Source organism: Podarcis pityusensis (assembly GCF_964106645.2).
Source record: "Podarcis pityusensis genome assembly, chromosome: 16".
Classification (NCBI taxonomy): Eukaryota; Metazoa; Chordata; class Lepidosauria; order Squamata; family Lacertidae; genus Podarcis; species Podarcis pityusensis.
The window spans coordinates 13,015,834-13,041,139 of NC_138041.1; the positions used below are offsets into that span (position 1 = coordinate 13,015,834).

The 25,306-nt window shown below is 48.0% G+C and overlaps 1 protein-coding gene across 2 annotated transcripts; it reads left to right on the forward strand.

Moving 5' to 3' along the window:
- The first annotated feature begins 998 nt into the window (after positions 1-998).
- ATL3 (atlastin GTPase 3) lies at positions 999-25,179 on the forward strand. Of its 2 annotated transcripts, none has more exons than XM_080985706.1 (13): positions 999-1,148; positions 8,617-8,834; positions 9,701-9,844; positions 10,799-10,903; positions 11,801-11,851; positions 12,569-12,625; positions 14,540-14,632; positions 14,952-15,090; positions 17,032-17,159; positions 18,433-18,489; positions 19,617-19,688; positions 20,337-20,768; positions 22,006-25,179. In XM_080985706.1, the coding sequence occupies exons 1-13, from the start codon at positions 1,022-1,024 to the stop codon at positions 22,114-22,116; spliced, it is 1,734 nt and encodes a 577-aa protein (XP_080841832.1). In that variant the 5' UTR covers positions 999-1,021; the 3' UTR covers positions 22,117-25,179. The 2 variants fall into 2 exon arrangements, with proteins under 2 accessions (XP_080841832.1, XP_080841831.1); XM_080985705.1 differs by lacking the exon at positions 999-1,148 and adding an exon at positions 6,228-6,508.
- The last annotated feature ends 127 nt before the right edge of the window (positions 25,180-25,306 follow it).

Here is a 25,306-nt window from a genome sequence, read left to right on the forward strand (position 1 = left end):
AGAAAAAGTGAGTAAGAGGTTACAAGATAGAAGTTTATTACATTATGCATAGAGTGGAGCATGGGCGTAGCGAGAATTTATGTTTGGGGGGGCAGAACCGAGCTACTTGTGAAGTCACTGGTCAGTTAGTTAAGTTTTTTTAATTTATTTATGTGATTGGGGGGGGGCAGCTGCTCCACTGCCTATGCCCATGGAGTGGAGTAAGTGGACAGGAAAAAGTTTTTTCTCCCTCTCTCATAACACTAGAACTCTGGGAAATCCAATGAAGCTGACATTTGGAAGATTCAGGACAGATAAAAGGACTTCTTCAAGCAATGCATAGTTAAAAAAACTATGGAACTCACTTCCACAGGAGGCATGGATGCCATGAACCAAATGGCTTCAAGAGGTTTAGACAAATTCATGGGGGATAAGGTTATTGATACCCACTAGCCCAGATGCCTATGTTCTGCCTTGTGCTGGAATCCTGCCTGCAGGCTTCCCACAGGTTGGTCACTATGAGAACAGGATGCTGTCCTAGATGGGCCATTGGCCTGATCCAGCAGGTTCTGCCAATGTCCTGATGATTTCTATTTACAAATCATTATTTATAAAGTAAATATTTGTGATTATTTATAAAGTTGCATATAAATTAGCACCTTTTTCTGCAAATCTGCGCAAAAGCGGCCTGCTTTTTAAAAAAAAAAAAATTTTTAAGTAAAGATTTAAAGGTACTGTATAAGGAGCCGCTGCGATCCTCAAAAACAGGATGCCTTCCCCAGCACGCGCTTCCAAAGCTCCTCCCTGGCGACTCTGAAAGAAGCCCGACCTCTTCCGTCTGCTTCTCCCAAGATCCTCCCTTGGGGAGAAAGCGAGAGAGCGCGTCCTTTCTTGATTCTCCACCCCTTGGTCTCTTGGGAGTTGTAGTTCCCTTGGATTCCCCTTACCCAGTTCCGTGGGCGAGAGACGGCGGCTGCTCGGACTCCAATTCCCAGCATGCACCCTTCCCCAAGGCTCCTTGCCCTCCTCCTTTCCCAGCTTCATGCCTGGCGGCGACCCCGCCTCTTGCCTGCTCCGAGATGGGGCGGGAAGAAGGGCGGGAAGGAGGCGGCTCCGTGTCATTCCTTCGGCGGCGGTAGCTGCGAACGGTGTCAAGCTGGCGGCGGGCGGTAAGGGCCCTCTTTTCTTAATCGGATTTGGATCAACCAACTTTTTTTGGGGGGGGGGTTAATATCCTCTATGGGGAGAGATAGGAATATATCCCCCTCCCCACGGAAAATAAGGCCTCTGTGGAGAAACTGTATGAACACCCCCCCCAAAGATGGGGCGGGGGAGCCTGGGTCCCATAGGGATGAGGTGCCTCTGGAGCAGATTGCAAAGAGCCCCATATAGTGACCGGGACCATTTGTGGGGGAAATGAATGGAGCCCCGCTCCCTTTCCAGGGACAGTGGAAACTTACTTTCCTTCCCCAACCTGATGCTCTCAAGATGCATCGGACTACAACTTCTATCCGTCCCAGCAAGTGTGATCAATACTCATGGATAATGGGAGTTGTAGTACTAGATGCAAACTCTGCTGTAGAGCCAGAATGCCTCTGGAAGCTGAATTGGGGGACTGGGGCATGGTAGCTTGTTTGGTAGAGCATGCGAGTCTTAATCTCAGGGACGTGGGTTCGAGTCCCATGTTGGGCGATTCCTGCATCGCAGGAGGTTGGGCTAGATGGCGGTCCTTTCCAACTCTACAATTCTGTGGTTCCTGTTGTTGTTGAACTCGTGTCAGCCCCAGGCAGCATGGTCAACGGTCAAGGATGATGGGAGTTGGAGTACAACAAAATCTAGAGAGCCACACTGCCCCATGGATTGAAGTTAATATGGGGAGAATGCAAACACGCCATTGGAAGGGGGTAGTTTGGGTTGCCCCTGTAGGGTTGGTATAAAACGTATAGAAGTACTTTTATAAGAATGCAGCGTCTAGACACAATTCTTCCTCTCTTGTCCCTCTGTGCACAACCTGAAGGTAGTGAGCCTTGCACAATTCTCTATTTTGAACTTTTAACCACACGTGTTTCTGAAGTTAGGCACCACTGTTTTCAGTCAGGCTCACTTCTAAGAAAAGTGTGAGCAGGATTTCTTCTGTGGAAGCTCAACCGAGATGGAGTATGGAAAGGAGGATCTTATTTTCAATGCTATTTCCTTGTCTTCCTTCATTAAATTACCCGTGTTTAGCATCCGCCTCAAACATGCATGCAATGCAGGGATGTTGCGCTTGGACAAGCCCCTCTTCCAGGTTTGACAGTATTTGGCAGGCAAATTCCCCGATCAGTATTTCAGCATATTTCTCAATTGTTCACTGCTCACGCTGCTGCCATGTTGGGCGAGATCACCGATCCAGGTGGTGTGGCAATTTTACCTTTCAGCAGAGTCCTGAAGAAGGTTGCTGCAATGGCAACTTCTTCACGCACAAAGCACGAGTCTTAAACTGCTTCACATACTGGAAGGGTTGCATTATCTTGCGTAAGCCTTTCCATTCATGCAGGTCCACATGGGGAGGATCTTCTCTGCCTCCCACTGCCATGGACGGAAGTTTGGTTGGTGGGTAAGTGGGAGAGGGCTTTCCCCACAGTGATGCCTCAAAAGCTGGAACTGGACATTTGCTGAGCTCCTTCCCTGATGGCGTTTCAGCTCCAGTTTAAAACTTTTATTTCAACGAGCCTCAGTGGAAGGGCTGCAGCTCGGTGGTAGAACACACACTTTCCATGCAGAACGCCTTAGGATCAATCTCCAGTGGCATCTCTAGGTAGGGCTGGGAGAGACCCCTGCCTGAAACCCAGGAGAGCCGCTGCTGGTCAGTGCAGACAGTCCTGAGCTAGATGGACCAATGGTCTGACTTAGCATAAGATAGCTTCCAATGCACCTTTTAAAATATTTGGTTATGCTCACTCCCAATGTTTATTATGCGGTTGTATTGGCTTTCTATATTTTTATGTGTTATAAGGGCATAAGAAGAGCCTGCTGGGTCAGACCAGATGCCTGTGGGATGCTCACAAGCAGGACATGAGCGCAGCCACTCTCTGCCTGCCTGCAGTTCCCAGCAACAGGCATTCAGAGGCATAGAAAATGCATTCAGAGGCATAGAACATAGCCTTTTTGGGTATTAGCCATCAATACTGCTGGGATAGCTCAGTTGGAAGAGCATGAGACTCTTAATCATGGGTTCAAGCCCCCAAAAATTCCTGCATTCAAAGGGGCTGGAGCAGATGACCCATGTGGTCCCCCTCTCCTCCATGAATTTGACTAATCCCCTTTTAAAGCCCTCCAAGCTGCTGACCATCGCTACCTCCTGCTGTTTTAAGCATAAGACCAATTATGGATGTACACTGCCACCAGGATCAGAGGCACGATGCCATCGAATACTGGTTGCTAAGATTGGGGAGAGTTGCTTTCTCACTTGTAGGTTTCTGAGAAGCATCTGTTTGCCACATAGGACTTTGTTTTGGTCCAGCCTGAATACTTCTGAAGCTCTTTCACCAGTTCCAAGTTGCCTTGGGTGCTGTTACGCCACTGGAAGGCACAATATCATTTAACGATCAGTGACAGTAATGGAATTAAGGCGTTTGCTGCCACGAGGCGTAGCTAGCTGGCGGTTCTGTGGGCTCTGATGATATCAAAACGGGTTTGCACAACGACGTGGAACATAGGAAGCTGCCATATCCTGAGCCAGGCTATTTGTCCCTGTAGCCCAATATTGTCTACACTGACTGACAACAACTCCCCAGGGTTTCAGGTAGGGAGAGGACATTCCCACAGCTACCTGGGTTTGAACCTGACACTTTGTGCATGCAAGGGAGATGCTGTACCACTGAGCTACGGTCCTTCCATAGAGGAGGAGAGGTTTATTGAGGGCTATTGCCTGTGATGGCTAAACGGAACCTCCCTGTTTAGAGGCAGCATATCTGTAAATGCCAGTTGTGACTTGGGGATCGGGGAGGTGAGTGAAATGATTGTTGCCTTAATGCTTTTCTTATGAGCTGAGTTTGCAGAAAGAGGGGTTCTGCTTTATTGAGGTGCTGGGAGGCCACAGAAGATGTGATGGGTTGTGTAGAGATAGCACTTGCATAGGCCTCTGCTTCATGGAGCAGAGGAGATGGTGGAGAGGCTTCCCTTCCAGACAAGTGGCAACCTCTGCTAAATGCAAAACAGGCGAGATTTCAAGGGAGCGGTTGAGGTTTCTGACTCACTGCAGGCAGCGGCTAGCTGGCAGAGCTCATGGTATGTGAGTGAATTGTATTCACCGCCCCCCCCCCCCCCACTGGGTGTGTTCAGTGTTGCCTTTTTCCTTTCACGGAAGTTTTACGTTTCAGAGGAGGGTAGAAAACCCTCTTCCGAACTTGCGGCTTGCCAGAAGTAGCTTAGGGCATCTCTGACGAAGGTATTTTAGCAGCAGCAATCTTTGCAGGAGACATTTTAACTGGATTCTTCCCCCTGTTCCCTAGCTCCCCTGAAAATTGTCAAGCAGACACAGCCAATATGTTTGGACCCATAACCTGAAATGTTGCAATGAATAAAGTCTAAGGGTGCGGATTTGAACTTGGGTCCCCCCAGTTCTTGCCTGATGTTCTGGTAACTACTACACAATATTAGCTTTATTTCTGCTGTTCTTGAGCAACCTTTCTTACCTGCTAGCAGCTGCAACAGCGCCAGTCCTTGCACACAGCTGCTCTAGGCAGCAGCAGCCCACAGGGAAGGCCTAACAACAAATTCTGCATTATACTGCTTCTGATTATCTGGGGTTGGCAGCTTAGATCTGGAAATGAGCTTAATAAGCAGGTGTGTGTGTGTGTGTGTGTGTGTGTATGGAACAATAGTTGTATTATTGTTATTATTATTAATTACATATATTCATCGGTTTTTCAAAAGATGCCAAAAGTGTTTTCTTAAAACTAACATAAACATTATAACAAATTAACCTCAGAAGATGGAATCAGGATGGCTTTAACAGTTTGGAGAACTGGGTCAAAATTAACCAAATGAATTCAAAAGGGACAAATGTAAAGCTCTGCATTTAGGCAGGGATAATCAGATGCACAAATATAGGATGGGCGATACATGGCTTGCCAGCAATACATGTGAAAAGCATCTAGGGTAGACCACAAACTTAGCATGAGTCAGCAGTGTGATGCAGCAGCAAAGTAAGCTAATGCAGTTCTAGGCTGCATCAACAAAGGTACAGGAACCAGATCGAGGGAACTTACAGAACCACTCCATGCTGTATGAGAATACCGAGAGGTGATATGATACCTGAAAAGCTGCCACATGGATGATGGAGCAAGCATGTTTTCTGCTGTTTTGGAGTGTAGGACCCAAACCAATAGATTCAAATTGCAAGAAAGGAGATTCTAACTCAACATTGGCAAGAACGTTCTGACAACAAGAGCTGTTTGACAGTGGAACCAAGTCTCTTGGAAGGTAGTGGACTCTGCTTCATTGGAGGTTTTTAAAGAGAGGTTGGACGGCCACCTGTCAGGGATTCTTGAGCTGTAATTCCAGCATAGCTGGGGGGTGGAATAGAAGCCCCTTGGGGCCCCTTCCTGCTCTACAATTCCATGATTCTCTAAGCCAAAATACTAACTGGTGATGTCTTTTTTATTTGCTTTATGAATGCCATTTTATTTACCTCAATGCTGTTTGCTGCCGTAATATTTTTTCCTTAATGTTGGCTGGGTAGAAATATTTTTTATTTTTTATTTGCAAATAAATAAAAAATAAAAGTTCCCTTGTGTTTAATTTCCTCCCAGCCTGTGCTTTTGCAGTGCTAAGAGCAGGTGGCCTATTGAATTACTTGGGCAGGAAAACAGAGGTTTTAAAGGTGATGTTAATTTAATTGGCCTATTTTTCAACCAGGCAGATAAGAAGATCAGAGAGGAGGCTGGTGTGGTCCTAATTCGACAGCTTGCAAACTGCTGAGTTCAGGGGAGAAAGAAAAAGGGTTCTTTTCGCGTAGCAAAAGCGTTTCATTGTGGGGGAACCTCAGGTTGAGTTGCCCATGTGGCCCTCCAGACGCCTCTTTCTGGCCCTCTCCTGAGGAGGGGGAAAGGAGGGTTAGAAAGGATAGAAACCTGAGTGAAATAATGGTTCCTCCTTGGAACTCGGCCTAGTGAGCCCTTTGTTGCCGTGGAGACCGGATTGTTATGATCTCCTTGGGCCAGAGTGGATGGGTTTTGTCCTCTAGAAGCCCTGCTTCCTTTTAGCCTCCTCCTGCCCTTGTTGGTTTGAAAGCTCATGAAAGCCCGGAAGAAGAAGAAGCCAGGCTTGCAACAGAAGCCGCGGCCCTCGAGGAGCTGCCCCAGTTTGCTGGATGCCACCCCCAGGCGGCCCATAATATCTCGCAGAGTCTGCCCGCACAGGTGGGCTCCTCTGACCCGGCCTCGCGGGGCAGTGAGTGGTCCCGGCCGGCAAGAGCCATGGAGGTGTGAACCCTCGCCTCAGGAAGTGCCTCTCCTGGATCGGTTCGGCTCCGTGCACATGGATGGTGAGAAGCCAACGAGCGGGGCTCCTGTTTGCTGCACTAATAATGCACAGGTTGATCTGTGGGGCATCCGGTGTGTATGTATGTGGGGTTTCTAGCATGCCAGAATTTCAGTAGTCCTGGCAAGAGTATTCAATTTGTGCCACTTAATACCAAGGCAGAAACACAAACACATATACACAAGGGTGTATCTCTCTCTGTATCTGTGCATATATTACATTTATTTTGAGATTTATATCCCACCTTTCCTGTGAGGAGCTCAAGGTGGCCTAGATGGTTCTTCTCCCCATTTTATCTTCACAACAACTCTGTGAGGTCCTTCCTTCCTTCCTTCCTTCCTTCCTTCCTTCCTTCCTTTCTCTCTCTCTCTCTCTCTCTCTCTCTCTCTCTCTCTCTGTGGCCTAGATGGTTCTTCTCCCCATTTTATCTTCACAACAACTCTGTGAGGTCCTTCCTTCCTTCCTTCCTTCCTTCCTTCCTTTCTCTCTCTCTCTCTCTCTCTCTCTCTCTCTCTCTCTCTCTGTGGCCTAGATGGCTCTTCTCCCCATTTTATCTTCACAGCAACTCTGTGAGGTTATTTCTCTCTCTCTCTCTCTCTCTCTCTCTCTCTCTCTCTCTCTCTCTCCCCCTCCCTCTCTCCCCCCCTCTCTGTGTTTGAATCTTAATCAATCCAGGACTGGAGTGAGAAACTTATGTGTCTCCTGCCACTTGTTGATGGACTACAGCTCCCATCATCCCTGACCATTGGCCATGCTGGCTGGGGCTCATGGGAGTTGGAGTCTAGGGCTGGGCGATATCAGGTTTTCATGATGTATCACCAGCTAAACATCACGATAAAGTGATACATCGCAATCTTGAAAAGGATGGAGCATCAGCCACTGGCCCTGCGAGGCACCAGGGTGAAGCTGCTACCACCATGCCCTCCACTGCCAGCGCCCAGGGAAGGGAGAAAGGAGGCGGTCTGCCTGCTTGGCCAGAGAAGAAAGTTAAGACACCAGCCGGCTGACAAGCCCCACCTGTAATATACCTCTGAGTCCAAATACCGTTGTGATCTGGCCCTCAAACTGGTCCTGGACAATGTATTGATGCATCGCCCAGGCCAATTGGACTCCACCAACATCTGGAGGGCCACGGGTTTTTCACCCCTGCCCTAGACTGATTGAGGTCATAGAATCATAGAATTGTAGAGCTGGAAGGGACCCAAGGGTCATCTAGTCCAACCCCCAGAATTCAGGAATCTCAACTGAAGCATCCGTTACAGATAGCCACCCAACCTCAGCCAAATATGTTAGATCTGATCTTCAGCTTAACAAAACTGAAGAGAGTATGCTTGGTTAATTTTACTCCTGCATGATTCTCATTATCTTTTCCCCCCGTGACAAAAATTACTTGAGCTCAAATAACTAGATTATTGTGGGTGGGGGAATCAATGTTCACTTCATGTGGTTTAAATGCTATATCCAATCAAAGCTTTCCTTGGAAGCTGTTATGGCTGAAATACTTGTTAATGTCCTGAGACATGACAATTCAACGGCACAAATCGTTTTAACCTTATTTACATGCAAAGGTAAAAAAGCACTAGAAGCTGCTGACATGCTAATCTTAGCATATCCAAAGAACTGTGTATTTATACCAGGGGTAGGCAACCTAAGGCCTGTGGGCCGGATGCGGCCCAATCGCATTCTAAATCTGGCCCACAGACAGTCTGGGAATCAGCGTATTTTTACATGAGTACTATGTGTCCTTTTATTTAAAATGTATCTCTGGGTTATTTGTGGGGCATAGGAATCCGTTCATTCCCCCTTCCCCAAATATAGTCCGGCCCACCACATGGTCTGAGGGACGGTGGACTGAAAAAGGTTGCTGACCCCTGGTTTATACCATACCCTACAATTAAAGCACATGGAATCTTGGGAACCGTGGTTTGTTATGGTGTGCTGGGAATTGTAGTTCAATGAGGGATAAACTACAGTTCCTTGGATTCTTTGGGGGAAGCCATGACTGTTGAAGTACGATAAACGTGCTTTAAATATATGGGGTGGGCAGGCCTTGCTAGCCTGGTTGTTGTTGTTGTGTGTTGACACCCAGCCCCCTTTCTCTCCTTTATGCAGCTGGGGATGCCATGGGGGGAGCGAAGCCTGGCCCAGTGCAGATTGTGCTGGTGCACAAAGACCAACACTCCTTTGAGCTGGACGAGAAGGCTCTGAGTCGTGTCCTCTTGGCTGATGCTATCCGGGACCTTGATGTGGTGGTGGTGTCCGTGGCCGGTGCCTTCCGCAAAGGCAAATCCTTCCTCTTGGACTTTCTGCTGCGTTATATGTACACACAGGTGAGCCACCCCCCTGTTCACTGGTTCATTGTCGGTTGCTATTGTTAAAGGTCCTTTATTAATTTACAAAGCCCAGAACGACCTAGGGCCAGTGTACCTCAGGGAACACCTGAACGAACCCTTACAGCCCATCTCAGTCCTCGAGATCGTTTACAGGAGTGTTGTTGACTGTTCTCCAAATTGACGAGGGTCATTTAACAAGGAATCAAGCCTTTAGTGTCACCAGCTCAATCCTGTGGAATACTCTGCCAGTAGAGATTCAGCAGGTGCCTTCTGTGCCAACTTTTAAATGCCTACTGAATACTTTCCTAATCCCTCAGGCTTATGCAGGCAATTAAGAATGCATCTTTCCGCAATACTTAGCTGACTTCTGATTTTGACTTTTGATATGATTTTTAGTGTGTGGTTTTATGTACAATTGTTGTACACTGCCTTGATTTTTTAAAAAACAAATAGTATATAAATATTTTTTTTATAAATAAAAAAATAAGCATTATTTAAAACAATGCACCTGGTGCTTAAGAGAGAATTTTCACAAGTAAAACAAAATGGACACAAGGCTCCTATTTGCAAAGGGCCTACATTCTGTTCATCTTCAGTCCCCAAACTTTTGGTGGAACCATGCAATCAGGTTTTGTTTGGGCTTTTTTGCATCATGATAACAGGCCACGTTATCTGCTTTGTTTTATTTAGCTAGAGATAGAATCAACCGTGGTTCTGCAGGTTTGTAATATGACTGGAAGCCTTTGTCAAAGCTGAAAGCAGGAGCTGTTATTCTCTTACAGGGGACACGTGGGAGCCTGATGGCTCATTCTTGTTGTACTACAGAGTTTCCTCATTTGTGCTGTTTCCCTGTTGTTCCACAGAAAGAAGGGGGCAGCACCAATTGGCTGGGCGACAAGGATGAACCCCTGACGGGCTTTTCCTGGCGCGGTGGATCTGACCCAGATACCACTGGCATCCAAATCTGGAGCGAAGTTTTCATTGTGGAGAAACCAAGTGGAAAGAAGGTACGGGGGCAGTTGAGAAGGAGTTGGAATTTGATTAAAACGGAAAGCGAAAACATTTCTTCACCCCTCCATGGCCACAGTAGGAAACCTCAGGACTGGGGGTCAAATGTGGTCCTCTGCTGTGTTCTGGTCTGTTGCCGGAACCCATGGTGAAAGAGGCACAGTTGGTTGAAGGTTTCTGCACCATGGACAGCTCCAAGTGAGCAACTTTCTCCAGCAAAGGGCCTCCTGCAGACTGCCTCCTCCAAGCTCCACCCCTTTGGGAGAACGTCAGAACCTTAAAGGGCCAACCCTGTGGTCTGAAGATGGGTGCTCCTCCTTCATGCCATCTCCTCTCTTCTAGGGCACTTCTGACACGGCGGGACTTCTGGTTTGCAGTGGGAAACGTCTGGCTTTTTTTCTGGCTCAGGAGAAGGTGTCTGCAAGGGTCCAGGCTCTTTCCTTATAGCAGTTTTAGAAATTAGCCAGACTGTTTTCACACACTAATACCCCATCCTGTAGAATTCTATCAGTTATATTTTATCTCCACAATCAGAATTTCAGAAACAAAAATGCTTTTTCTGTGCAGCTTGATCAGTGCCTTAAAGGCCCTAATGGTCTGGGAAGTGTCTCTGGGAGCTCTTGCCCCATCACTTCAGACCCCATGCTCTCCCTAACTTCCACAGCCAGCTCTGAGCCCAGACCCAGCTCCCCATCTGGTACCCCTGCAGCCTCTGACTCTGCCTATTTCACGACACCCTCCAGTCCTTGCTGTCAGGTCCTCTGGACTCTTCCCCAGGCCACACTGCTGCCCCAGCCACCCCCACCCTTAAAAAAAAAATAATCCAGCAAGGACTGAGTATGTTCAGAGACCACAGAATGCCAGGGGGTGGGGAGAGTGGAAAACGGGGTGGGGTGGGGTGCAGGGAGCACTGGAGCATCTCTTGAGCCTGATGCTCTCACCTGTGCTTCCAGGTGGCGGTCGTGCTGATGGACACCCAGGGAGCTTTTGACAGCCAGTCAACAGTCAAGGACTGCGCCACCATCTTTGCTCTCAGCACCATGACGAGTTCTGTTCAGGTGAGTGTCCCCTGTTTTTTGGTTGTCGTTTGAATAAGGTGTGGCAAGGGCTTTCGCCAAGGGCGTGTGATGGGACTCACACCTCCTCATCAATTGGAGGGGAAGGCGGCTACAATCAAGACAGAAAAGCCAAAGCTGGGTTGTTTCTGGGAAGGCAGTCTGTGTCGCTAGGCCTCTCCTGGCCTTGGAAGTGTGTGTGTGTGTGTGTGTGTGTGTAAGTAAATAAATATATATATATATATATATATATAAAATCACCCATCCAATCAGGAGTCTGAGCTTGGGAGCCTTTTGGAAATCTGAGAGGGTTATATTTAATTATGTATATTTAAATCCCGCCCCAGAAAGTGAAAGCTGGCAAAACAGAACAAGATCTAAAAACTCGGTGAAATTTTGTCCTGTTGTTTCCCTATTCATCCCTGGGCCCTGAAGAAAGCCTGGTCCAAGGTTTCCCAAACTTGGGTCTTAAGCTGTTTTTAGACTACAAAACCCATCATCCCTAGGTACCAGGACTAGCGGTCAGGGATGATAGGAGCTGTAGTTCAAAAATGGCTGGAGACCCAAGTTTGGGAAGCCCTGGGCTAGTCTAAGTGAAAGCATCTAGGAATGTAGGGAGCTGCCTTATGCTGAGTGAGGCCATTGGTCCACCTTATACTGAGCGAGGCCATTGGCTGAGTGTTGCCTCCACTGACTGGGAAGCGGCTGTCCTGAGTTTCCGCCGGGGGTCTCTTCCAGCTCCACCTGGAGATGCCAGGGATTGAGGCTGGGACCTTCTGCCAGATTAAATCAGTTAAGGCAATCTTGAATGAGCCATAAGAGTCTTTGTTGCAACAGGCTAAGGCGGCTGCCCTTCTGGATTTTTTTCACCATTGCAGCTGTCCCTTTCCCCTTTTTCAGATCTACAACTTGTCTCAGAACATCCAGGAAGATGATCTGCAGCAGCTACAGGTAGGTGATAAGAAAAACAAGAAAAACATTTCCCCTTGCAATGCTCATGGTGCTGTGCAGAACACAAAAGGGGATACAGTTGTTGTGGTGGTGGTGGTTGCTATAATTCCTATTTATTTATACTTACTGCTTGATGCCAGGATAGGCTTCTAAGTGGTTTCCAAGTAGAACAAGCTTTAGTTCTGCTTGCAGGTTACTGTGATGATAATCTGGTCGGCCACTGTGAGAACAGGATGCTGGTCTGATCCAGCAGAGCTCTTTCTGTGTTCTTTATACTTTCTGAGCTCAAGCCGTGAGAGACCCGGAGTCAGGGGCACACCAGTTACTGCCACTCCCTTATCAGGGGTTCTCAAAGGGAGTGTGGCAGGAGAGAATGGCAAGCGTGGCAGGAAGGTTCAAGGACCATCAAAGAACACTTAAACATTTCAGTGTAGTGTAGTGTAGTGTAGTATGGTATAGTCCCAGTACAGGATAGTACTGTATCAAAATAATTTTTATTTATTTGCAGAATATGGATAAATTTTCAAAATGAGAGCAAGAGCATTGAGTGATATTAGTGTTGTTTCTTTTTGTTTTCCAATGCATTTCTTATCAGTGGATAAGTGTGGTGCAAGCAATTTCTTTTTTTGAGAGAGTGGCCTGGGTAAAAATTTTTTTGAGAACCACTGCTTTAGCTCTTTAAACAAAATTCAGCATGTTTTTGATTTCCTTTTGTAGCTCTTTACAGAGTATGGACGCCTGGCCATGGACGAGAGCTTCCTCAAACCATTCCAGGTATGCATCTGAACAGATGGGGCTGGGCCAGGAGGTGGGAGACACACATACAGTCTTGGCTGGTGGGTCCTCACTTCCTGCAGTCCATGCACACCCCAGATTGGCAGTTTGCAGATTTGTTACTCCACTGTACGGAAGCTTGATGCAGATTTCAAGGTTCAGTGGGGAGAAATGGGCAGAGGGGTGGTTTTTTCAAATCCCTGCTCAATGACAAAGCTTATTGGGCGACCTTGGAGCACTCACAGTCCTTCAGCCTAACCTTCCTCACTGGATGTTCTGAGGATTTTTTTTTTTCAGGCCTGGGTTGGGGAAAGGACAATGCTCTGAGTTGCTTGCAAGGAACCGTGGAGTGCAATGGGAGGTGGATCAGTTTTGTAGAACTGAACTGAGTGGTGAAATTGGATTTTCTGTTTGTATATATTTAGAGTTGCGTCACTCTCACTTGCCTGACATATTTCTGGTCCCCTCCAAACATCCTTTTAATGGTCGGTTGTGTTCATGATGGTATCTGGGCAGTTTGATGCAGTCCTGCTTTCAATCCTTTGTGTTTGCAGAAAATTCTAGGTGGACGTATTGCTTCATTTCCCACTGGTGCCTGCCCTATTAGGTAAAGAGACCCCTGACCATTAGGTCCAGTCGTGGCCGACTCTGGGGTTGCGGCGCTCATCTCGCTTTATTGGCCGAGGGAGCCGGCATACAGCTTCCGGGTCATGTGGCCAGCATGACTAAGCTGCTTCTGGCGAACCAGAGCAGCGCACGGAAGCGCTGTTTACCTTCCCGCCGGAGCGGTACCTATTTATCTACTTGCACTTTGACGTGCTTTCGAGCTGCTAGGTTGGCAGGAGCAGGGACCAAGCAATGGGAGCTCACCCCGTCACAGGGATTCGAACCGCCGACCTTCTGATCAGCAAGTCCTAGGCTCTGTGGTTTAACCCACAGTGCCACCCGCGTCCCGCCTGCCCTATTACTTCCCTGTAACTTTTTATACCACAAATGTCCCAGGGTGGGTGGTTGTTTTTTTTTAACCCACCTTCATTGCACTGCAAGGCATGTAGACAGCCAAACCAGGATGAATGCTCCTTGTTGTTAAACTGCCAACCCCCCTAAACAAATCAGAAGGAATGCTCTATAAAGATACTGTCACATGGCCTCTTCAGGCATCCTTTCTATGGCACATTCGTGATGGTTTTTGCTTCTGATGGTGTCAGGGTGGTTATGTGCAAAGAATGCCTCCCTCCAGACAGCAGTAACACTGGGGAAGCCTCGCTGAACACCTATTAAAATGGAACAATGCGTGGATGGCCCCGTATAAAACCCATCATGAAAGCACTATTACTGCATCCATGATATGTTGCAGAATACAGTGGTACCTCGGGTTACAGACGCTTCAGGTTACAGACTCCGTTAACCCAGAAATAGTACCTCAGGTTAAGAACTTTGCTTCAGGATGAGAACAGAAATCGCGCGGCGGCAGCAGGAGGCCCCATTAGCTAAAGTGGTACCTCAGGTTAAAAACAGCTTCAGGTTAAGAACGGACCTCCAGAACAAGTTAAGTTCTTAACCTGAGGTACCACTGTACTGTACATCCTCCCCCAAAATAAACCCCCCGCCAGTCGGGGGGGGGGCTTCCCATTTCATTCAGGGGAAGCAGAGCTTGCTCCCATGGAGGGAGGTCTGTTTCTCTCATGTCCTCTTCATGAGCTTCTCATTGGGGCATCTGGCTGTTCTTTGCATGAAGCAGGATGCTGGACTATAGATGGACAGTCTCCTCACCCCTGGTTTACTGGGTTAGGTTCTCAAGGGGCCCTCCCAGCCACACCTGCCTCCCTGTCTTCTAGAACTGAGCCAAACTTACTCAGAAGATCTGTTTTTGAAGGCCTTTCTCAGTCCTCCCGCCTCTCTCGCCCCATGCAGACCCTGATGTTCCTGGTCCGTGACTGGAGCTTCCCATATGAGTACCACTACGGCCTGGAAGGTGGCATGCGTTTCTTGGACAAGCGTTTGCAGGTAAACAAACAAACCCAAAAGCAATTGAACCTGTTGGAGGAGACCTGGCGGAGAGGAGGTTGTCATGGCATGGAATTATTAGGAAAAGTAACTACAGGACTAGAACCTCCGCTGGGTTTTTATTTTAAATGAAAGTTGACAAACTCAGAGATACTACCACGTTGCAGCATGCAAGCATCCTTCTCCTTAACTTTGTCCATTTCTATTTCCTCCAATTTGGAAATTAACATTGTTCTTAACTTGAAATTCTTTTTGTGTATTCTCTCGTCGTTAAAAAAAAGAAAAGTGTGAGATGACATATGGTCCTTCCCACCACCAGGTGAAATCTCACCAGCACGAGGAGATCCAGCATGTCCGGAAGCACATCCATTCCTGCTTCACCAACGTCAACTGTTTCCTCCTGCCCCATCCAGGCCTCAAAGTGGCCACCAGTCCGAATTTTGATGGGCGTCTGAAAGGTATGGGCCCCATGTTGTCCAAAGGCAAACTCAGCAAACCAGGATTAGAAACTCTGCTTTGTTCCCGGTTTGCAGGGTGTGGAAGCAGCAGGTGAAAAGGCAAAACTGTGATCTGGTGGGCGGGCATTGTTGTGCACGAGCCCGAGGGATCTGAAGGATCTGTTCATGTACCACCAAACCATGGTTTGGTGCGACTAGCCCTTATGTTGTCCCACAAACCAATGGCTAAGCTTCCTTAACCATGGTTTGGTGTGATGCAAATGTTTCAGAGGTACCCAAGGGAGTGCTTGTATGTGCTTTTGTGGAGGGGAATATTTTATATACAGTGGTACCTCGGGTTACATATGCTTCAGGTTATATACGCTTCAGGTTACAGACTCCGCTAACCCAGAAATAGTACCTTGGGTTAAGAACTTTGCTTCAGGATGAGAACAGAAATCGTGCTCCAGCAGTGCGGCAGCAGCAGGAGGCCCCATTAGCTAAAGTGGTGCTTCAGGTTAAGAACAGTTTCAGGTTAAGAACGGACCTCCGGAACAAATTAAGTACTTAACCTGAGGTACCACAGTATATGTAACTTTCCAACAAGGCTATTGAAATTCTGTGGCCTGTATGCCAATTGACGTGCTCTCTCAAATTTGCATAACTGATTTTGCACACTTCCTTACTTTGCATAATTGTTTTGACTTCCACTAGTTTGCTTTGGGGCTCAGTTCAAGACACTTGCTTTGACCTTTAAAAGCCCTAAAGCGTTTAGGACCGGAATATCTCCAGAATTGTTTTTGCCTATATAAATGTCTTCGAGGTCCTGCTTTCAAGGTTCAGGTCCTTCCACTTATCTGAGATAAGCCACAGGGGGTACCTGGGAGAAAAAGTCTCCTGGTCTGTATTTAGACAACCTCCAGAGAGAAATGTGCTTGATTTTATTTAACTGGGTTTTTGGAGGATTCTCATTTGATTATTCTGCTTTCATTTTTAAATAGCTCAAATTTTCCTGCAATTGGTTGTCATTTTAGGTTTTTATCATGTTGATCTTTTTGTGTCATGTACTTTTGTTTTGTTTTTGTTTTAAAAAACGCAGTATATTTATCTGAAATAACTGTGATTGGGAAGGTCAAGGAACTGTATTGCTTTCCAGTTCAGCTGCTTCCCTGGCTTTGAACGCAAATTTTCAAGAATAGCTTTGCCATCAGAATCTCTGTGGACAGGATACTTGAACTGATGATGCATAAATAAACATATTGATTGTGTAATGTGTGCTGTACTGTGTGCTGTATACGTGTGCCGCTGGACAAGTTACTATAGTTATATGTAGTTCTGGTATTATAATAATAATAATAATAATAATAATAATAATAATAATAATATATAATTTATTTATACCCCACCTATCTGGCTGGGCTTCCCCAGCCACTCTGGGCGGCTTCCAACCAAATATTAAAATACAGTGGTACCTCGGGTTACATACGCTTCAGGTTACATACGCTTCAGGTTACGGACTCCGCTAACACAGAAATAGTGCTTCAGGTTAAGAGCTTTGCTTCAGGATGAGAACAGAAATCGGGCTCCGGCAGCGCAGCAGCAGCAGGAGACCCCATTAGCTAAAGTGGTGCTTCAGGTTAAGAACAGTTTCAGGTTAAGAACAGACCTCCGGAATGAATTAAGTATTTAACCTGAGCTACCACTGTACAGTAATATTTACATGAAAACCAATAGAAATTATTGGGAGGTCGAGAGAAAAAGAATAGCTTTGCCATCATGAGGACTAGAATTGTCAATCTTCTTTTTTAAAAAAAAGAAAGTTGATTTCCTCAGCTGCCTTTTGTGTACCTAGTGCTGTATTTGGTGTGTTTTTTATGTGGAATCGCAGAATTCCAGCTATCCGCCAATGAGAGCAGTTTCCTTCGATTTTCTCCTACCCCCTGTCTATCTCTTTTCCGGCAGACATTGCAGATGAGTTTAAAGAACAGCTGCAGACGCTCATTCCGTTTGTGCTGGATCCCAGCCAGCTCTTGGAGAAGGAGATCAATGGTTCCAAAGTGACCTGTCGGGGCTTGCTGGAGTACTTCAGGGTATGCTTCGTTTCTTTCTCTCTCCCCCCCCCTTTAAGGCAGGGGGTGGGGAACCCTTGTGCCTTGGGATGTCATGGGACCCCATCAGCTCCAGCCCACTCTGTGGTGCAGCCGCATTTGGAATTCTGTTTACGGTTCTGGTCGCCTCACCTCAAAGAGGAGTTGGAAAAGGTTCAGAAAAGGGCAGCCAGAATGGAACAACTCCCCTATGAGGAAAGGTTCCAGCGTTTGGGACTTTTTAGTTTAGAGCAAAGGCAGGTGAGAGGTAACATGTCCGAAGTTTGTAAAATGATGCACGGCACATTTAATCGCTAGAACTCGTGAGCATCCTGTGAAGCTGAATGTTAATGATAATTCAGGACCGGTAAATGAAAGGACTTATTCACACAGTGCTTAGTTAAACTGTGGAACTCCTTGCCACAGGAGGCAGTGATGGCCACCAACTTGGACGACTTCAAAAGAGGATGAGACAAATTCATGAAGAGAAAGGACTAGCGATGGCTACTAGCCATGATGGCTATGCTCTGGCTCCGCAGTTGGATGTGAGGACTGAGCGTGCTCCTGGGGCATAGAATGTTGACTGCCTGTTAATGGAAAGAAATAGAAAGCCAGAGGGGAAATGGAATGGAGTATCCTGGGAGGGGGCACGGGTGGCTAGATCGCTGAGCAGGATCACTCCACAATGCGACATTTTGTTGTAGGTGTCGCTTGTTTCTGGCAGCTAGTACTTTTACCACCTAATACTCTCTTGTTTTATTCTTAAGTTACTGTATTGAATTGTTACTAGACATTCCAGTGGAAGAACAAAATAAGTTTGCCAGTCCCAGCTATAATAACTTTTCAGAGGTTGTATCGCAAATGTATCCGCTAAGGCCGATAGGTTTCTTTTTCTCAGTGCCTTTGGTCAGAAGACTGTCTACCCATTCCTAACCATCCAAACAGAGGATCCGGCCATTTGAAGGAGGATGGTTTTAGGAAAACATAGTCCCAGCAACAAAGCTAGAATTCACTATTAACTGCTCCATTTGGAAATATCCTCTGTTTAAGTGACTCAGACAGATTAAACACCACTCCTTCTCTGTTTGATAGCAGTTTCACTGGCACCGGGTATTCCAACATCCTCCCATGACTCCTTAGCAGCCTCCTGTAATTCCAGCTTCAAGATTCAGTCTGTTCTTTTGGATCTCAGTTTGTTTGTTAACTAATTGGTGTTGGTATTCTTGTTACTGGCAAATGACTGTAGCTGAACACTGTTGACCTTTCCTCCCTCTAGGCTTATATCAAGATCTACCAGGGGGAAGACCTGCCTCATCCCAAGTCCATGTTGCTGGTGAGCTTTGCCTGGGGTAGCAAGATACAGTCAGTATAGACACTGCTGAGCTAGGTGGACCATTGCATCTGTGGGAAGAAGGGCACATTGCTTCCTTTTTAAGAGGAAGGCCCTGGCTCACTGGGAGAGCACATGCTCAGCATGCAGAAGGTCCCAGGTTCGATTCCCAGCGTCTCCGGGTAGAGCTGGGAATAACGCCTCCTCTTTGGAACCCTGGAGAACCACTGCTAGGCATTAGCAATCTAAATGGATCCAATGAGTCTCACTCAGCAGAAGGCAGTTTCCCATGTTATTTCAGGGCTAGATAGATCCAGAGGGGCAAGCTGGATAGAAGGCAGCTACACGAAGCATGCCAAGGGGAGAAACTTGTTCAGAGGTCTTGCGTGGAGCTCAGCTGCCATGCTCTCCACTGCCTCTCTCTGCGCCGCATGCCTCCTGCAGTCTTAAGCACCTCCCTGTTTGTGATGGGTGCTAGATTGACTGTCCCACAGCACTTGCTGATGCCAGTGTTTGAAATTCGTCAGACGCGTTTTGCACCCGGCTATCAGTCACTTGCGACCAACTTAAAGATGCCCAGGCACTAGGAGGCACATGCCTGGGGATCCTTGGGTCTTGCCTGTTTTCACACACTGACAACACATCCTGTAGAATTCTATCCATGGTATTTTTTTCTGTACCACCAGAACGAATTTCAGGAACCCAAAAGTTGTATTGAAAAATACGATTTAAAAACTGTTTGGCCCTCAAATGGTAACTAAACATTCTGTTTTGGCGACTGCAACCTTGGTTTAAGGAGACATTTGCCATCCAGCTTACATATCTGAGTTTCTAACACTGGCTGACACTGGTGCCAGGGCACTTGGTCAAGTGGGTAGTTTGCAGTCTGGGACATAGAACTCACCTGCAAACAACTCAGCTTTTCTTCACCCCCTTTTTTAAAAAAAAGAAGCAATGGAGTTTCTGGCCCTTATGATTGCAAAGGCATGTTTGCTGAGCATGTACCCCAGTTTGTGGGGTGGGCATAAGATTGCAGAAGTGGGGAAAATGCCTTGTTGGGGGGGTGGAGGGGGGCACAGACGGTGGAACTGATTACATCCCTGTGCTCATTTTACGATCTTTGCTTTCAGGCTACTGCCGAAGCCAACAACCTGGCTGCTGTTGCTTCGGCCAAGGACATGTATTACACCAATATGGAGAAGGTGAGAACGGAGTTGGGGTTGGGGCAATAAAACGGCACGAAATTCACATTTTAAAGTGATGACACAGAACAGTTAGAGAAGCTCCTCTTTAAACACTTCTCTGAACTGAAACAACTGAAACAGTTGAGACCAACAGGCCCAAAGAACAGAAATACAACCAAGACAGCCCATCAAGTTATAAGGTAGTGGCATTCACGTCTGATATTTCCTCCCCAAGGTAGGGCACAATGACACTCTCTCTACAAATGGAACTCCCTTATCTCACCAGTTCCAAGCTATAGGCTGACCTCTGATGGGGCAGCTTCCTAGGACTGAGTTAAAAGGGATGCTTATAGCCAGTGGAGGTTGGTCTATTAGGGTGAATAGGGCACTGCCCCATCTATTTTAGTCCACCCTCGGCCAATGCCAGGATGTGGCAGTTCCTGTTAAGTTTTCTCCTCCTTAGTTCAGCGATGCCCTTGCAGAATTCAGCAGCAAATAGGATGGCGAGATGCTAGAGTGAGTTGGTGCTGGCCGCCGTTGGCTCTGGCGCCACCTACTGTCAGGCTCCTTGCCTTCCACCCAGTGTGAGCACTAGCCAGCATTGTTCTTAGCCTGCTTTGGAAGGTTGGCAGTGTTAACACCTGTATCCCCTGTCCTGCCCCCCAGCTGTGTGGCGGTGACAAGCCATACGTCGCGCCGGATCTCCTGGAGGAGAAGCACCGCGTGCAGAGCGCCATGGCCTTGAAGCACTTCCAGACCATCAAAAAGATGGGGGGCAAGGAGTTCAGCCAGCGCTATGAGGAGGAGCTGGTGAGGGAGATGAACAGCATCTATGAGGACCTCTGCAAGCACAACCAGAGCAAGAACATCTTCAACACGTTCCGGACGCCTGCCGCCATCTTCAGCCTCATCATCTCCCTCTACATGGGCTCCAACTTCTCAAACTACATCGGCCTCGGCTTTGTTGCCCAGCTCTGCACCTTTCTCGTAGGGATCCTCCTCCTCTGCCTCCTGGCCTGGGGCTACATCCGCTATTCAGGCCAGTACCGCGAGCTGGGCGTCATCATCGACACTACGGCCGAGTTCCTGCTGGAAAGGGTGAGTGGCGGCCTACAAAGCACCAGGTGGATTAACTGTGGAAGCCCTAGGAAATAGCCCCACATGGACCTGCGCTTCCATATGTAGTATTCTGTATCGCATGGCATGCAGGGACCAACAGAAACACCCACCGTAATGAAACGGTGCGATGGCAGAGGCAATATGTCTCTGGATCAGGGGCGTAGCCTGGGGAGGGCTGGGGGGTCGTGGTCCCGGGCGCAGATTTTGGAACGGGTGTGAGGGGGTGCAACCAGGCACCCCCCATGACAGGCTCCCTCATTCACTGAGGCCGGGCCTTTGGGGCTGGGGCAGTGGCACCTCCTCCTTGCGGCTGGTAAAGGGAGGCCCTTGCGTGCCCCAACCCTAGGCTGGCTGAGGGCGAGGAAGGGGGAAGGGTGCTGCCACTGCTACCTACTGAGGCAAGAGGCTCTGGCAGCTGCCTCCTCCTTTGCGAACAGGATGCCACAGCCCTCAGGTCTCTCCTCCTCACGAGGTGGATTCAAGTCTCTTTCTCCCTCCCCTCGCTTTGCCTCACTCATAGCAGGCTCAGACCGCTGCAGCTCAGTCGGCGATGAGGGCTTGGGCTTGTGCGGCCACCTTTCGCTTTCTGGGTGCCAACAACCCACATTACGCCACTGTTCTGGATCCCAGTTGCTGGAAAACATAGGCGGGGAGAGGAATGTTAGATCTGTCTCCTGCTTGTGAACTTCCCAGAGGTATCTGGATGGCCACTGTGCGAACAGGATGGTGGACTGGATAGGGCAGTGGCCTGATGCAGCAGGACTGTTCTTATGTTACTAACAGAATAATATTATTTATATGCCGCCCATCGGATTGGGTTGCCGCAGCCACTCTGGGCAGCTCTCAACAAAATATTAAAAACACAATAAAGCATCAAATATTAAAAACTTCCCCATATGGGGCTGCCTTCAGGTGTCTTCTAAAAGTTGAATAGTTCATTTCTTTGCCGTCTGATGGGAGGTGGGGAAGAGGAGACCTGTTCAAAAGTGGGATCTTGCTCTCAATTCTGTTTTTTGCAGCACCTGGCCTCAAATAAATATGAAAAGAAAAAAATGGGGGAGGGAGGAGCAGGAATCTCAGTTCCTCAGAAGGCATTTGTGTGACTGAATGCCACCTGTTACGTATTTTGACGATTCAATGTTTTGAATGTTATTCCTGCATTGAAGGGGGTTGGACCCCGTGATCGTATGACCTAACCATTCTCCCCTCTCCCCAGGCCACCAACCGTACAAACAGTTCCACTCAGGTTGCGGAAACAAGCAGCTCGTCGTCGTCCTCCAGGCCTCCGTCATCTAGGCCGAGACCTGAGGATAAGAAAAGCAAGTGAGGTCTTAGCAGGAAAGAGAAAGCTACAAACTCGTGGCCAAAGCGACCGTCTCGCTGCAGCCTGCAAACCCGGGAATCGCTTGCAGGGCTTCTAGAGAGCAACTCAGCCTCTGGTTCCGGATATTATTTGCTCCCTTCACATTTAATATTTCTTTCTTTTTTAAAAAAGGAACTGCTTCCCTTGCTCCCCTCCCTTTTAATTTTTGTGCACTTTAAAAGAAAAATCAGCTTTAACGTTCTGTACCAGTTCGTGCCTTGCCTGGGAGCTTTGGGGGGGGGGGACACCCCCCCCAAACGTCAGGTGCTGATCTTGTTCCTTCCACTACCCCCTTCTTATCTCTTTCTGCATATTCTTCTTGGGGATGGGAGGCAGCGGTTATCTCCCTTCCCAAAAGAACCAGCTGCACCACTACCGGCAGCGAAACCTCCAGTGCTTCAGCTCATTGCAGCCATCTTGCTGGCGGGGCTCCTCCTTTGGGCATCCTTTGCCCCAAAGTGGAAGATGCGGATTTTGTGGCCTGTGCCAGGGCCAATCCAAAGCAACTTGTGCCTTTGTGACGCTGAACAAGCACCCTTGTGCCTGTGGCAGTGAAGGGACCCCTCCCTTAGTCCTGCTGTTGCCTTAGAAAACAGTATTGGTAGGCTTCTTTCAGGGAAGAACTGATTTATTTAGCATCCTGCAGGCGCTGAGACTGTGATCTCTGTCCTTTTGCCCCCAATTCCGATCCTGCTTTCGCTCTCGTGCAGCCGTGATGCGTTGTGAGGGCTGGGGGACCGAGTGTGTCCCTATGCCAGGCTCCAGGCAGGATCTCCAGGCTCTGTGGGAACAAATCAGCTGTGTGCGCAGCCGAATACCCGTGGCAATGCTGAATCCTCCGTTCAGAGGGTTGCATCCAATGCTAGTCCTACTCAGGATAGACCTGCAAGACATGACTAACTCATTTATTTCAGTAGGTCTACTCTTGAGTGGGAGTAGTAGGCTGCAACTCTCTGTGTACCGTAGAAGCTGGGGATAGCCACCAATGGTGCCTGCCAGATGTTGATGGACTACAACTCCCATAATCCCTGTCCATTTTTCTTGCTGCCTTGGGCTGATGCTGGTTGTACTTCTGTGATATCTGTACCCTGTTGGCTGCACTTGCTCTTGGCAGCGATCTGGGAATGTGCCTAGATCAGCAACCTGTGACCCATCAAGCCAAACAGCCATGTGTGACAGCCTCTTATGCGGTCGGGGGGCTGGTTGCCTGTTTGGCACTTCGGAAAAAAAGTGTGTGTGTCAAGATGCAATCTCCAGTCTGTGGGCTGGGTCAGGATTGGTTGGGCACAGATTGTGCAAGTCTGCTCTGGATATTGACCTGTGAGTCAGGTGAAATTTATTCCAAGAAGGCTGGGAGCAGGCCTAGGAGATCCATCGCCTGGACTAGGGAAAGGAGGATTGGCCAAGTGAGCTCACAGTCTTAAAGTCTTATTTGAGGGTGGGTGGGGGGAAGAGGAAGCAAACTCCCATTCTGCATAATGCTCAAAACAAAGCCCTTAACCCCACTAGCCTTCTCTCCCCACAAACAACACCTGCCCCACCGTGTGACCGTTAGACAGTTCAAATCTGCTTGGATGCCAGAAATGTCTGGGCAGAGGGTCTGGTTCTTGTTTCGGTTCCAACGTCTCTCCCTTATTCTTGTGCCACACCAAAAAAATAATTATTATTCTGCTCAAGGCTCAATTACTCCCGCCTCTTCTCACATTCCTGGTTTCCTCCTTTCCGCGCAGGTTTTAATAGCTTTATAAGGCCAGGGGTGGAGGCTCCCTTCTCGGCCTTGCCTTTTGCTGCTTTGCTGTCCCCTTTCCCCTTTGCAGCTGGAATAATATCCTGATCAAAAAGCACAAGACACTGACAGCTTCTAGGCCCACTGCATTGCGGAGGGAGAAACTGGCACCACACGGCTTAATATTCATTTCTCCTCTGCTTGTTGGGGTGGCCTCCCTTGCGTGGTCCCACTGACCTTTCCATTCCATAGCTTGCTTGTGTTTTTGGTGAACCAGGTGTGAGGGAACTTTGGCGCTCCCATCATCCCTGGCTATTGACCGTGCTTGCAGGGGCTGATGGGAGCTGTAGTTCAGCAACAAGGGTTCCCCCACACCTGTGGGACAGCTTTTCACGGTGCCCCTTTCCCAACGGCACATGTTTCGTGTTAACGGTTTACAGCGTGTGTATGCGTGCACACATGGGGCGGGAGTTGAAACATTTTTCCAAGGCTGTGATGGCAGTGAAGTCATCTGGGCGACTTTAGCTAGAGCTCCAGGTGGCTGTAACATTCCACTTGTTCTATTGCTCATCGGCGGGTAACTTAACTCTTTCTCACTTGCGTATAGGGGCACATTTGCACGATAACCTGTTTGCGGGGAAGGGATGCGTGAGTCGTTCTTGGCCTCATTGCTGTAACGGTTTGAAGAAATGGGGTGTGGGCAACCTGTTTGCACCTGTGTCTTTTTGAAGGGTTACACCAGCAGCACAGAACAAGACGGTGCAACTCCTGTTATCCGCTTTCTGCAACCAGGCAATGAGTAGTGTCAGCCTGCATTTAAATCTCCCTCCTTTCACACTCTTTCCCCCTCTGTATTGGATGTATCGTATAGCAAGGGGGTGCCCCTCTCTGTGTTGCCGCGTGCCAGTTGAAATTGGCTTGCAGCTCAGATTGGTTCGGAAAGGAAGAAGCTCTTTTCGGCTCCCTTTGGAACACACAGGTTCTACACAGAAGGGAGGGGAGTGTTCAAATCGGGGACCTGCTGCTCCCCTGCCCCAAGAAATAATTCTGTTGGTAACTGCCCATGTTATGTGCTCATACAGCCAGGTTGCGTGATCATTCCTTTCTCTTGTTGAGAGCATTTCCTTGCCTCCTCGTCTTAAGAACTCCCTCTGTGAGCTTGTTAGTCATTGTATTAGAACTTTCAGCCGGGGACCAACGCTGTGGGGGAGGGAATGTAGATGCCAAATCATATTTATAAAGCGCAAAAAAGAATTGCATTCCACTTTGCAACTGCAAAAATAAAGACCAAGATACTGAAACTGTGTTGTTTTGATTTGTGTTTGTTCCTCCCTCCCCATGTGTACACACACACACACACACACACACACACACACACATTGTGAGTTGAATGGATGATGTGCATAACAACCGGCCATTATGCACCAG

Coding starts and splice junctions, on each gene's coding strand:
- ATL3 (XM_080985705.1), top strand. CDS start 6,259: ATGAAAGCCCGGAAGAAGAAGAAGCCAGGCTTGCAACAGAAGCCGCGG. Junction 9,845..10,798: donor AGAAACCAAGTGGAAAGAAG/GTACGGGGGCAG, acceptor CTGTGCTTCCAG/GTGGCGGTCGTGCTGATGGA. Junction 15,091..17,031: donor TTTTGATGGGCGTCTGAAAG/GTATGGGCCCCA, acceptor CTTTTCCGGCAG/ACATTGCAGATGAGTTTAAA.